The sequence below is a fragment of the Acipenser ruthenus genome, chromosome 5 (genome assembly GCF_902713425.1).
Source record: "Acipenser ruthenus chromosome 5, fAciRut3.2 maternal haplotype, whole genome shotgun sequence".
Classification (NCBI taxonomy): Eukaryota; Metazoa; Chordata; class Actinopteri; order Acipenseriformes; family Acipenseridae; genus Acipenser; species Acipenser ruthenus.
Window position 1 is genome coordinate 14,706,392 of NC_081193.1, and position 13,077 is coordinate 14,719,468.

Genomic DNA, 13,077 nt, shown 5'->3' on the forward strand with positions numbered 1-13,077 from the left:
TAAAAGACACAAAGCTCGGAGGAGTGGCCAACATACTTTCAGCCACATAGGAAATCCAAAAAGATTTTGACCGCATACAGGACTAGGCAGAAACATAGCAAATTAAATGTAATGTCAACAAACGTGTTATATGCCAGTCACAGAAATGTAGGATACAAATACCAAATGGGGGGTATAGAAATGGAACAGCTTACCTTGGTGTTGTATTGGACTCATCACTATCAGCAATCAGACACAATCAGTGCAGGGAAGCAATCAAAAAGACAAACAGAATGCTCTGGTATATAGCCAAAACAGTAGAGTACAACGAAGATCAACCAGACTTATCCCAGGGCTAAAAGGAATGAGCTATGAAGATAGGCTGAAAAAAGGAATCTATTTAGCCTACAACAAAGAATTAGGGGAGACATGATGGAAGTCTTTAAAATCTTAAAAGGAATTGACATACTGTAGTTAACCCAAACCAATACTATAAGCACAGTACAGAATCCAGGACCAGAGGACACAGCTGGAAATCAAGTAAAGATAAGTGAAGATGCATAGTTGACACACTCTAGTCTCTGTAAGTCGCCTTGGATAAAAGTGTCTGCTAAATAAACAAATAATAATAATACGATAAATGACAGAGAGAAGGAGACACTTAGTCATGTTGTTGAGGCAGAATCACTTGGATCCTGGATCTTTTAAGACCCAACTTGACAAAGTTTTGATATCAGTCGGCTACTAGGAACCAGACAAGCTCAGGAGGGCTGAATGACAGACAGCTGTTCCTACTACACATCTCCATCCAAGTGTAAACAAGACAATAACTGAACCAACTTGTGCCATCACAGTTTAGCCAAAATTGCTTCAGCAGCCTCAAGCACAATACAAGTGACTTTTATTTGAGATTAAATTATGACTGTGACAAAATGACTGTTATGTGAAGATTATTCAGACAGAACAGAGGTAGCCAATCTAGATCCAAAGGTCGACAGCAAGAGATTTTTGTAGCAGAGACCTTTCCTTTGAGCAGTTAGCAAACCAGTCAAAAAGACAGCATTTTCAGTAACTACTACAGGCTCCCAGATTGTGCTTTTGTTCAGTCTTCATGTGTCTTTTTTGATGCCTTTATAGAAAATCTCAGAAAATGGATACATTTGTCCCTTCCTCAGCTTGCGTTTCATTATATTCATCAATTGGTTAATTGGAGGACATTTGATCGAAGTTTGCCTTATTGTTCGTGTTTTCACTTTCACATTGCTGATGGCATGGGTTCCTTTTGGGATCTACCAAAATGGATTGCATTACTTGAAGTATCAGGAGTATAATTCTAGTTATCATGTATTTACAAATGCTCTCAGTTGAAGCTTGTATGCTGACAGGGTGTAAATATTCCAAGCACTGCTACACAATGCACTGTTTATCAGATTCCAGTCTATAACACAGATTTGACTTAATGAATTGACTGTTCTTTTTAATAGAGGAATTGTTTATATACTGTAGTAGAGCCATAGTAAATCTGGATGTGAGCAATAGAAGCCAAGCCTAGCTTGATTTCTATCCAATGTGAGCAATAGAAGCCAAGCCTAGCCTGATTTCTATCCAATGTGAGCAAATTCAGCAGATGTGCAGATGTGTCAAATTAAAAGCAGGCCTGGATGAATTTTGATTCTAATCAGCATCTCTGGGGGCATTTGTGGCTGCGATAAAAGTGTTTTCTTCTAAAAAAAATAAAATAAAAATGGCCTGCATCTTAAATTCGAGTACAGTATAGTGATGCATGTATTAAAATCGCCAACAAAAGATGTGACAGCTCGAGTACACAAACAGCAATGTGACTGACTAGCAGTTGAAGGGTTCCGTAGTAGTTATCCTGCGGAACGGACGCTCTTCTTGACTTAAAGAAAGCAAGCTTTCGCTCAGTGCCCACCTGTGTAGTTATGCAGTAGCCTTGAAATGGCATTGCTGCATTAAGCAGGTGTAGCCTCCCCAGGCACACCCTCGAGCCAATCAGGACCTCCCGATCAGCTCCGAGCAAGCCTTCCTTCCACAGCAGCAGTGTTTCATTATTAGGCTCAGTTCTAATCAGACCCCCCCTATTTTTTTACTTGCCAAGCAATACCACATTTCACAAAAAGGGAGAAAAACATGTGAGAGTACTCCCAACTGAAAATAACAAGCAGCGCATAAAAGTAATGCTCTGTGTGACAGCAGACGGCTGCAAACTGCCTCCATATGTCGTTTTCTTATACGAGTAAACCCATCTTTGTAAATGCATATTTATAAGATTTTAAATTTTTAGTTGAGGGTGGGAAATTTGGGCTGCGTCTTAATTTTGAAGAAATACAGTAGTTTTAATATCATCAAAAGTACTTGCCAGTGTATAACCATGTGTTAAACAGAACAGGATCCAATGGTAGATAACATCTGTGCAGGTATTCTCTTGGCGGAATATAATCTTTCCAGCTAGTTCACTATCTATGAAATAAGCAACACTTGTAGATGTGTATATTACCCATTTGGATTAATCAACATTTAGTTTGTACAAATTGGGCTTCAAACCAAGAATACAAGAAATATAACACAAACTTGTTTTGAGGCTGGTTGTGGACAACTGAGTTTTTCCACTCCTATCTCAGTCCACATAACAGAATCACTCCTGAAGTGTCTTTTAGAGGTATTTCATTGCTGAACTTGGTTGGAAAGCTTAAATAGTGTGTCCCTGGCTGTAGCTAATGCAATAATAAACCGCCACCTTCCATGGTCACTAAATTTATAAACACTACATTATAACTTTATCATTTCAGGCTATGCAAAGTCATCAAAATGTAGTGAAAACAGCCTCTTAATGAAAAGCTCTCGGGTCTATGACTCCCCAATACAGTATTTAGTTTCTTATTTAGTCTCAAGGGAAACAAAAGGTTAGCCTTGGCTAATCCAATCTTTCAACATGAAATCCACTCTTTGACCCTTTTTTTAATCAGTAATCAAATTCTGAGACAAGCCAAGAATGTGAACTGAGGTCATCCAGATGTCTCTGGGATGTGAATCCACTCCAAGGATGAACAGCCACTTCAATCTAATGTTAAGGATTTCCTTCACAAATATAGTCACAGCAGCACCGTTCTCAAATCCTGGGGTCAATTCAATAGATCTTAATGGCAGCAGATCCAATTAACGCCACTGTTTAAATACTTGTGCATTGTTAGATGTTTGGCCACAAATGAAAGTGATTGGCTACCACTGGAAACACTTCTGATAGGTTTAATCCTGGTCTCTTTGGGCCCTATTCATAAAAGTACTTGCCGACTGCCATAATAAAACGAATTTAGTTTAAAACTAACGAAAGCCATCCATATTGCTATCCATTAAATGATCTGAGGAAACAGGCGAAAATCAAGAACGAAAATCCGCCTCTTTTGTTCCGTGTGGCATCGGTAGCTGTTGCAAAAAGAAAAACAGACAGTAGCTTACTACCGAAACCCGAATCTGCAGCTGCCAGTCACGGGCAGTTTGCAAAACCTGATTCTGACGCCGCTATCACATCTGATTCATTAGAAGATTACAAAAGCATTACTTTATTGTCAGCCGGTCATTTTTCAGTGACCTTTAAAGGAATGACAAAATCTTTATTAAAAAAAAAGCACTGCCCAGTTTGAAATACCTTATGGAAATTGTGCTCTTGTATGTGTTGATAGAGATAAGCTGAAGATAATAACTGCTGCACAACCACATTTTACTGATAACCTGTGAGCACACAGGTGTCAAGTTTCCACTGACTGACGGAAAAGTGTCCACCTAGTGTGCAGTTAATATAGAGTTAACTCAAAGGTACAGAACAGAGAAAGATATTGAGTTATGGACAAGACCATTTATGTAATTTTAAAAGTTACTGTATAAAACACATGAACACGACTTTGTCAAATCAATGTACTACTACGACTAATAATAATAATAATAATAATGAACCCTTCATAGTTAAACATAAAAATAATTAATTACATTGTTGAAAAAAGCACTTACAATGATAACATTGTAATTGATTTCAGAAGCAATTCAATTTTAGACCACTTGGTTGCACTAAGGTTACTTGCTGTCTATATATCTCGATCCTTCATGCAAGCTTGAGGTGCTTTTGTAAATGTGTTGCTTCTATTGATTTGGTTGGCTAATCTGCTTGTGAATTGTAAATATCTAATACTGCTATAATTATTACAGTAGTGCTATTGCTATAATACAAAATATATCTACATTTCATAAATGTACGGTCAGCTAATTACTGTATGCAAGTAGTTCCAGAGTATGGATGAAAGTGTCACTGACACACATCTTAGATCTCCTTTTCTGCCAGTTTGGAAGTTCTCCAAATCACTGCTGCTCAATCAGCAAGACTCAGGATTCAATCATGACAGCATGCACAGTATGGGCAAAACTTTTTTCACGGTCTACCAATTTCCCGTGACACCGGAAGAACCCAACACAAGACAACACAGCCTTTTTTAAACACGTTCCTCAACTGAATTTAAGATAACTCAGCTATTTCTTTTTCAACCTCTGAAGTTAAGCTCTTGAGTGTTTAATTGCAGTATTATAATAGGCTCTGCTTTTATTAACATCACAACAGCCGTCCTTCGTGGCAGCAGCAGCACCAGCTGTCTCACGGCATAATCTACGACACACAGCCAATCCCACGCTGTACAGTGTGTTACCAGCGAAGTCAAAACAAACAGTCCATCTTATCTTCTTCATGAACAATATAACTAAAATGAATATAACTAAAGTAAGGTATTAAGACTAGTTAGGGCTAGGACAAACATGGAATTTACATGTCTTAAACTTATTTTAAAGTTTTCTCTCATTTAAATTATCTGGAAGAATATAATTACTGCACTACAGTGGAGATTATATATATATATATATATATATATATATATATATATATATAATTTTACTTATATATATATATATAAGTAAAATTATACCCTGTACCCTGCCAAATAAAACATTCTTCAGTAGACTAGTGTGTGTTTTATTTATTTCAGATGTTAGGTAATGCATTTCATAGAACACCTAGTGACTGGCTAAATTCACAATGGTTGAAGGCTATATGTGTATCTAAATTATGACTGACACTTCTAGAAAACATGAACAGTCATTTCTGTTTATGAACACGTTTCAAGCAAAGATATTTGAATATTCAATTATTTGTCCCAGCACTTATTACAATCTCACCTCAGAAACAGACTGTACTCATCTACACTGCCTACAAGCTGGTATATACCAAATGAGCTGTGCTTTGCAAACTAAATAGGATATAGTACTTTAGCACGTCAATGGTAGCATTTGAAAAACTGTTTTTCTAACACACAGACAATGACCATTGGTACCCCGTGCGGATCCAACTAAAGCTTGCGAATTGAAAAGCTCAGACTTAAAGATACAAAAAACTCACAAGAGTAATTATGTTTTCTCTAAAGCACACACATATGTTAAAATGATTGTAAGGGGTTACATGTATGCTAGTAAGCTGTTTAATATGCTATATAATTTCAGTAGGTACAACTAAAATGTAATACAGTTTCCAAAAGTGGATTACATACCTTTAATTGGTAAGTCGCTCAATAACAGCTGTATTGTGTCCTTTGGTTTTCCATTTGAATGACTCAAAGTCGATGAAAAAGAACATTGACTGATTGAATCAGCCTGGACAACATAAAAACATAAAAACAAGAGGACGGATATCCACCATGCTTCCATGGCAACAATCACACCAACACTCAAATAAATGGTACCTTCATGTATCATCAACTGATCCATCAAATACACTTGGCTTTAAACTCTGATATACCTTCCGTTAAGCAAATTGTTCCCTACAAGTTGACAGAGGTGCTTTGTTTTTGTAGGACGATCCCTCGCTATTTTGCCTCACAGACTGTCAATCGATTTACTCACCTCCATCTTCCATTTGGCCAGCCACTCATCACTCTTCCTCTTGTTAATGTAATAAGGGTCCCCGGCCTGGAAGGTTATTCTCTGCATGGGCCTCTGACGTAGGCTGGTTTTCCAGCCCAGTCCCCCACGAAGCCTGGCTCGAGTTCCCTGCTCAAAGGGATAAAAAGAACACGGGAAAATAAATACACCATTGAGTAGTGTTTTCCCTTACCAAAAAGAAAGCAGACTGTTCCAAACACTGCTGGGATCGCCATCGCCAAATGGTGACTCCAGGGTCTGAAAAGTGCTGAAATAGCTGAATGGGTGCGCCTAAAGTTTAGTGAAAATTGTCCTCACATTGAGGCATTCACTATAAGTAATGTATTTTGTAGACGCATGAACAAAGCACTAAGAATATGCCATGAGCGGCCAAGTGTCCATGGAATAAAATGCATGGTGGCTTTTTTTTATTGCCACCAATGCATTAATAAATAGTTTAATCTTGACTGCTTTTTTGATTCCCTGAGCGGTGTTTGACTCCACTGTATGCGTTTTGGTCTTTCCACCGCAACACAGGATGCAAGGGGAGATCTTTTATAGGAAAACCAAGTGTATTTGATGTTTTCAATGAATATACCATTCAGTACCATTTATTTTAAACATAGTCATCATTCAAGGACAATCAGGCGACTGTTTCCTTGTCTCAATGAAGTACCACAGAGCATGTTTTCAAGGACGCATTCAGAAGGACAGACGGATCACCATGCAAACAACGAAGGAAACGCAGACGCCCCTTATTGATTCTTCTCCTGACAGATGTTTAGCTCTACGAACCTGTCGATTCCTGTGTGTTATACAGGTCTTACATTTTGGATCTCTGCTTTAACAGAGATAATAACTCTCCAGCACTCAATAAAGCGTAAAGTGCAACCTCTTTCCCCTTAGAAATGGCTAAAACCAGAAGCACCTTATCCATAGAAGTACCAGGTAATGTACAGACAGCTACCAACATCAAAATGCTCCAGAAGACCCCCTTCGGGTGTCAAATGCTGCCATTTTGGTTCCAACCTGGCTGCATCAAAAACAACTGCTGCAGGTAATAGAGGCACAATGTAACTTATAGTGGTAACAGGCTACAGTAACTGAAATTACCCTTTGAGTGTAAAAACAATATATTTCCGATGACGTAATGTGGAGTGCAAAAAGGCTGTTGGCAACAGAGAGAGAGATAAATCCAATTTCATTATTAAACCGATGGTGAAACAAGAGTTTGTTGTGCCAGCGTGAGTGGGCATCTGCCTCTGGCCAGTCTGCATTGTTCTCCTAGACGCCAGTCCATAACACGCTCATACCTGTGTATCTCCTCCTTCTTGTCTGTCAGTCATTGTGATGGAGAGCTGGGAAATCAAAGGTTAAGTACAGTACCTCCTTAGGCAGCTAGAGATACCACAACTCTCTTTGCAGTTCTTAGAAAATAAAGTATTAGGCAATATAACTCTAAAGATATCCTTTATCTGGCCTATTCACAATAGTTTTATATTAATGGAGTTCAGGCTAATATATTATAATTTAAGGACTGGATGAGCTAACAATACAGGCTATTTGAAAAAAACTACTGTATAGTACAGTTTTAGAGACACAGTGAAGAATGAGGAGTCCCTTGACAAGGCTGAGTGTTTCCCACAATGTGCACACCGCTGTTGCTAGTAACTATAAAGACATGCACAAATGGGTAAGTACCCATACTAGATATAGGGCTATACTGTACACCTGACTGAGAAGGTTTATAATATTTGTTATTAATACAAGGATACATCAAAAGAGACCATAAAATGTAATGTGTTCCATGTGTTGATCTTTAACATCTATAAAGTATATATGACTTCAGTTAATGTGTCATTCAAAACACAACGCCTCCTACAGTGCCGTTCAAAGTCATCAAAACATTATTATCATAACCCTGGTTCCCTGAAATAGAAATGTAACCGTTACTTAATGGGTATTTACCTCCTAAAGACCTGGATCCTGAATACTTTATACCAAACTGCTCTTTGAGCCTGTGACGGGATCAAATGGACTGCGCTCACAGATTTCTGCATCATTTTTCCTTGAAATCTGCTGCGAATAATGGGCGCAGCGACCATGAAGGGTAATAGTTAAATTTCTATTTCAGGGAACCAGGGTTATGATAATAACATAACATTCCTTTTCAAGTACAAAATCTAACCATTACTGAATGGGTGAGTATACCAAAGCCGTTGCAAGGGCAAGATTGCAGAATAACCAGAATGCTACAAGTCTAAGCCGAGAGGCTGCCATGTGCGTCACCATTCGGTACCCCAGTAACAGGTAGCTAGCGCTAAAAATCTGAGGGAGAATTTCACCTCTATGCCTGTGTTGTAAAGGGCGACTGGGAAGTCAGCCTTAACACTCTAGTTTAAAAACCAGGGTTTTGAGGATCCACAACTTTTAGCCTGTAAAACCTAGTGAAGGTATGGAGAGCAGCCCACGCTGCCGTATTGCATATGTCCTTGACAGATGCACCCTGGAATAGAGCCCACAAAGTTGCAAAGCTCCTTTCAAAAATTGTCCCATCAGGAAGTGAGCTCATGGGGAGACAGAGTCAATCTTGACATGGCAAGAAGAAATAGCTGCCAGATAGACCTTTAACGTGGAGGTGGATTTCCCCTCGTCAAAAAAGTCCTGTAAAAATTGCAGTATAACTGCCATGGGACAAGTTGTGGATTCAAACCCACGAGGCAGAAAACCACGTCTGGAAGATGCCCCACTTGTACCCATACTGGCAATGCGGAGATGCTGCCTTGGCATTCTGTAAGGTGTCAATAACCCTGTTGGAAAGTCCCAGATGGCTCAAATGCAGTCAATCAGGGGCCAGACCCAGAGCTACAGGCTCAATGGGTTGGGATGCCATGGGTTGAAAACTGCCAGCAGCTCTAAAAAATTGGTGGAGACCCCTCCATGGGGGGTTCCCACACAACTTGCACACCCCAGCCATTCCATACAGCGCCCCAGCCCAGGCTGGACGTGTCCATGGTGACGACCTCCCTTCTGGTGACACTGCCCAGCACTACACCTAGGAGTTGATGGGCCAGCTGTTTCCACCAAGAGAGTGCCCTTAGACAGAGGTGGACAAGGTCACAACTGCGTCACAGGCTCAAAGAGCAGCTTTGGTATAAAATATTCAGGATTCTGGTCTTTAGGAGGTAAATACCCATTCAGTTATGGTTACATTTCGTACTTGAAAGGGAACCCCTTGTTACAATATCTATCTAAGCCCCAGAGCATTAGCTTTTACACCCATTAAGATCTTATAGATTAATTATTATTTAATTCCATCCCCTTTACTAAAAATGTCTTCCACTTCCAGGAAAACAGCCAAACTGAATTATTGTAACTGTGAAGAAACTTGTAATTTGTCTGGGGGCAAATAGTCCCCAACCATGTTTCTAATGGCTCTTGTAAACAAATGTTACTTCTATCAGAAGGACGCCTCATTTCTAGGGGAAATAACAGACTTAAGGCTGTATTAGCTTCATCCTGCACATTATACTGCCCTTCATTACCTTATACAGTATAACATATTCTAAATTAAAAGTTTCTGATTGTACAACAAATATATCAAAGCCTAGTCCACAGCTATTATGTGTCCCTAATAGCGTGAGTGTCATGCCTTTATGTTTTATTGTTACTGTAACTTTAAAATGTAAAAGAGAGCTACAGTAGTTTTGATTTGCATCTGCTCTTAAGTATCAGCCAAATAAACTGGGCGAAGGTCTTAAAACATGCAACTTCAGTCAGAAGCTATAGAAGAACATTCAGTGATTGAATACACTACATGTGATTATACAGCTCTGGAAAAAATTAAGAGACCACTGCAAAATTATCAGTTTCTCTGGTTTTACTAATTATAGGTATGTGTTTGGGTAAAATGAACATTTTTGTTTTATTCTATAAACTACTGACAACATTTCTCCCAAATTCCAAATAAAAATATTGTCATTTAGAGCATTTATTTGCAGAAAATGACTACTGGTCAAAATAACAAAAAAGATGCAGTGTTGTCAGACCTCGAATAATGCAAAGAAAATAAGTTCATATTCATTTTTAAACAACACAATACTAATGTTTTAACTTAGGAAGAGTTCAGAAATCAATATTTGGTGGAATAACCCTGATTTTCAAGCACAGCTTTCATGCGTCTTGGCATGCTCTCCACCAGTCTTTCACATTGATGTTGGGTGACTTTATGCCACTCCTGGCGCAAAAATTCAAGCAGCTCGGCTTTGTTTGATGGCTTGTGACCATCCATCTTCCTCTTGATCACATTCCAGAGGTTTTCAATGGGGTTCAGGTCTGGAGATTGGGCTGGCCATGACAGGGTCTTGATCTGGTGGTCCTCTATCCACACCTTGATTGACCTGGCGGTGTGGCATGGAGTATTGTCCTGCTGGAAAAACCAATCCTCAGAGTTGGGGAACATTGTCAGAGCAGAAGGAAGCAAGTTTTCTTCCAGGACAACCTTGTACTTGATTCATGCCAAAGCTGCCCGATTCCAGCCTTGCTGAAGCACCCCCAGATCATCACCGATCCTCCACCACATTTCACAGTGGGTGCGAGACACTGTGGCTTGTAGGCCTCTCCATGTCTCCGTCTAACCATTAGACGACCAGGTGTTGGGCAAAGCTGAAAATTGGACTCATCTGGGGGTGCTTCAGCAAGGCTGGAATCAGACAGATTTGCCTTTGTGAAGGACGCATGAATCAAGCCAAGTACAAGGTTGTCCTGGAAGAAAACTTGCTTCCGTCTGCTCTGACAATGTTCCCCAACTCTGAGGATTGGTTTTTCCAGCAAGACCCTGTCATGGCCAGCTCAATCTCCAGACCTGAACCCCATTGAAAACCTCTGGAATGTGATCAAGAGGAAGATGGATGGTCACAAGCCATCAAACAAAGCCGAGCTGCTTGAATTTTTGCGCCAGGAGTGGCATAAAGTCACCCAACATCAATGTGAAAGACTGGTGGAGAGAATGCCAAGACGCATGAAAGCTGTGCTTGAAAATCAGGGTTATTCCACCAAATATTGATTTCTGAACTCTTCCTAAGTTAAAACATTAGTATTGTGTTGTTTAAAAATGAATATGAACTTATTTTCTTTGCATTATTCGAGGTCTGACAACACTGCATCTTTTTTGTTATTTTGACCAGTTGTCATTTTCTGCAAATAAATGCTCTAAATGACAATATTTTTATTTGGAATTTGGGAGAAATGTTGTCAGTAGTTTATAGAATAAAACAAAAATGTTCATTTTACCCAAACACATACCTATAATTAGTAAAACCAGAGAAACTGATAATTTTGCAGTGGTCTCTTAATTTTTTCCAGAGCTGTATGTTTGCATGTGGCGTTTCCAAATACTGTGCATTTCTAAACATAAGTTTTATTGACTTAACTGGATAATAAATTGCCATCAAAGACAGGGCAGCCTACCTTAATATATGAAAATTATTCAATTTTATATTTTAACCCCAAATGTGCCTCAGGCAAAATTAATTGGTTAATGTTAAAATGGCTACACAGAAATAACAAGCCAATATTTAGTTTTTTTGGTGGTGAAACTTTCAAAGTAAAGCCAATTGAAATATAACAGAATTGAAACAAAATGTGGAAACCTAAATACGTATCTAATGGAGGGTCATTGAAACAAACGGTGATCCTTACCTCTGTTTTGACTGGATCATAACTGGCCTCCTCTTCTTCCTCTGTGTCTGAAAATAAGAAACATACATTTTGATTGTTCACTGGGGTTACATGTTTGCTTTCACAAAGCTGCCATTGTTTATAATTGAAACCACCGTGTTGTATTGCAGCAAGACCCTTTTATAGCTGCAACCAATGAACTCTCACTAGAGCTCTGAATGCAGCTCATATGTGGGATACGATGAATCAGTTGCAGGCTAACAAGCTGGGAAAAATCCAAACCAATTTGAAATCCGGTGTTTAAATCCCTGTGACCTCAGCTTATTTGGAAACGAAAGCAATAAAAAATAACATGCAAACCACACTGTGAACTTATGGAGCAAGGGGACTCCTTTTTTTTTTTAAATCCACTTTTCACTGTTATGTATAAACTTGGGAGTCCTCTCCAACAATACTGAACATCACATAACCTGCCTAGGTTATCTAGGTAGGTTTAAACCATGGTAGCAGAATGTCCAAAATCATCGGGGCACAGACTACAAACCTTCCGGACATGGGGGTGGGGGATCTTTATTAGTTTATTGGAAAAATGTGATGTACTTTTTTCATTAAATATTAGTACTAATTTAGGGAAAGGTGCATTATTTGTTACATTTTTTAAAATCTTAGTAGCATTAGTAATATGATTTACCCAAAAAATGACGTGTAGAATACGCACACACACATGGTCAAATTGGGTATTGTAGCACATGCAAGTGTGTGCTGGGAGGGAGTTATACCACAACAAGTATACTGAGACTAACAGTATAGCACTGTGTACTAAAAATAATGTACCATCTGTATTCGGAAAGCACACAGGCTACAAGAGTTTCAGGTCCTCCTGTGCAAGAAGAGTATGCAATCTTACCAGTAAAAGATGTTACAACTTTAGTAATTAAACGGTTGGAGAAACACAATTCCTATTTGTGTGTTTTGTTGCATGTATATAGCATTAAAATCTAGTTGTTAAGGTTTGTTAAATCTAGGAATTAATGCACCAATAACTGAAATGCTGCTTGACAAATGGATGGAATTCAGTGATCTCAAAATAAACTCCTAATGGTGCATATCATTTCTCTGACATGCATTCTTTAGAATGTATGATGTTCTAGCTGCTACAGCACACCCAATCTAATACATCTGTGAATATGGCTTATACTAATATCACAAGACCACTGTTCTGTTTGCAGACAATACCATTCACTAAAAATGCATGCATAGACTCAGCACTCATATTCTAAAAAGCAACAGTTACAGGAAAACTTGAAATAAAAATGTAATTACATATATATCTATGCATCGTGGGAATGGTTTTAAATTTAGAACAAGTTGATTTTTTTAAGAGCTAGTTTTATAAATTATATTGACTTTTCAGTTACTTTGCACTCTTCAATAACCCTTTGGGCA

At 38.7% G+C, this 13,077-nt stretch overlaps 1 protein-coding gene across 10 annotated transcripts in view; it reads right to left on the reverse strand.

The window, feature by feature from the left end:
• Window positions 1–13,077, reverse strand: part of LOC117402280 (DNA (cytosine-5)-methyltransferase 3A-like) — a 228,785-nt gene that overhangs the window by 89,456 nt on the left and 126,252 nt on the right. For 5 of the 10 annotated variants that reach the window (XM_059023711.1, XM_059023705.1, XM_059023703.1 and 2 more), the window contains 2 exons: window positions 11,653–11,699; window positions 5,935–6,084 (listed from right to left, as the gene is read on the reverse strand). In XM_059023711.1, the coding sequence (XP_058879694.1) occupies window positions 5,935–6,084; window positions 11,653–11,699 (197 nt within the window). The remainder of the gene's footprint in view (window positions 1–5,934; window positions 6,085–11,652; window positions 11,700–13,077) is intronic. The other 5 variants (XM_059023706.1, XM_059023704.1, XM_059023710.1 and 2 more) reach the window with 2 other exon arrangements.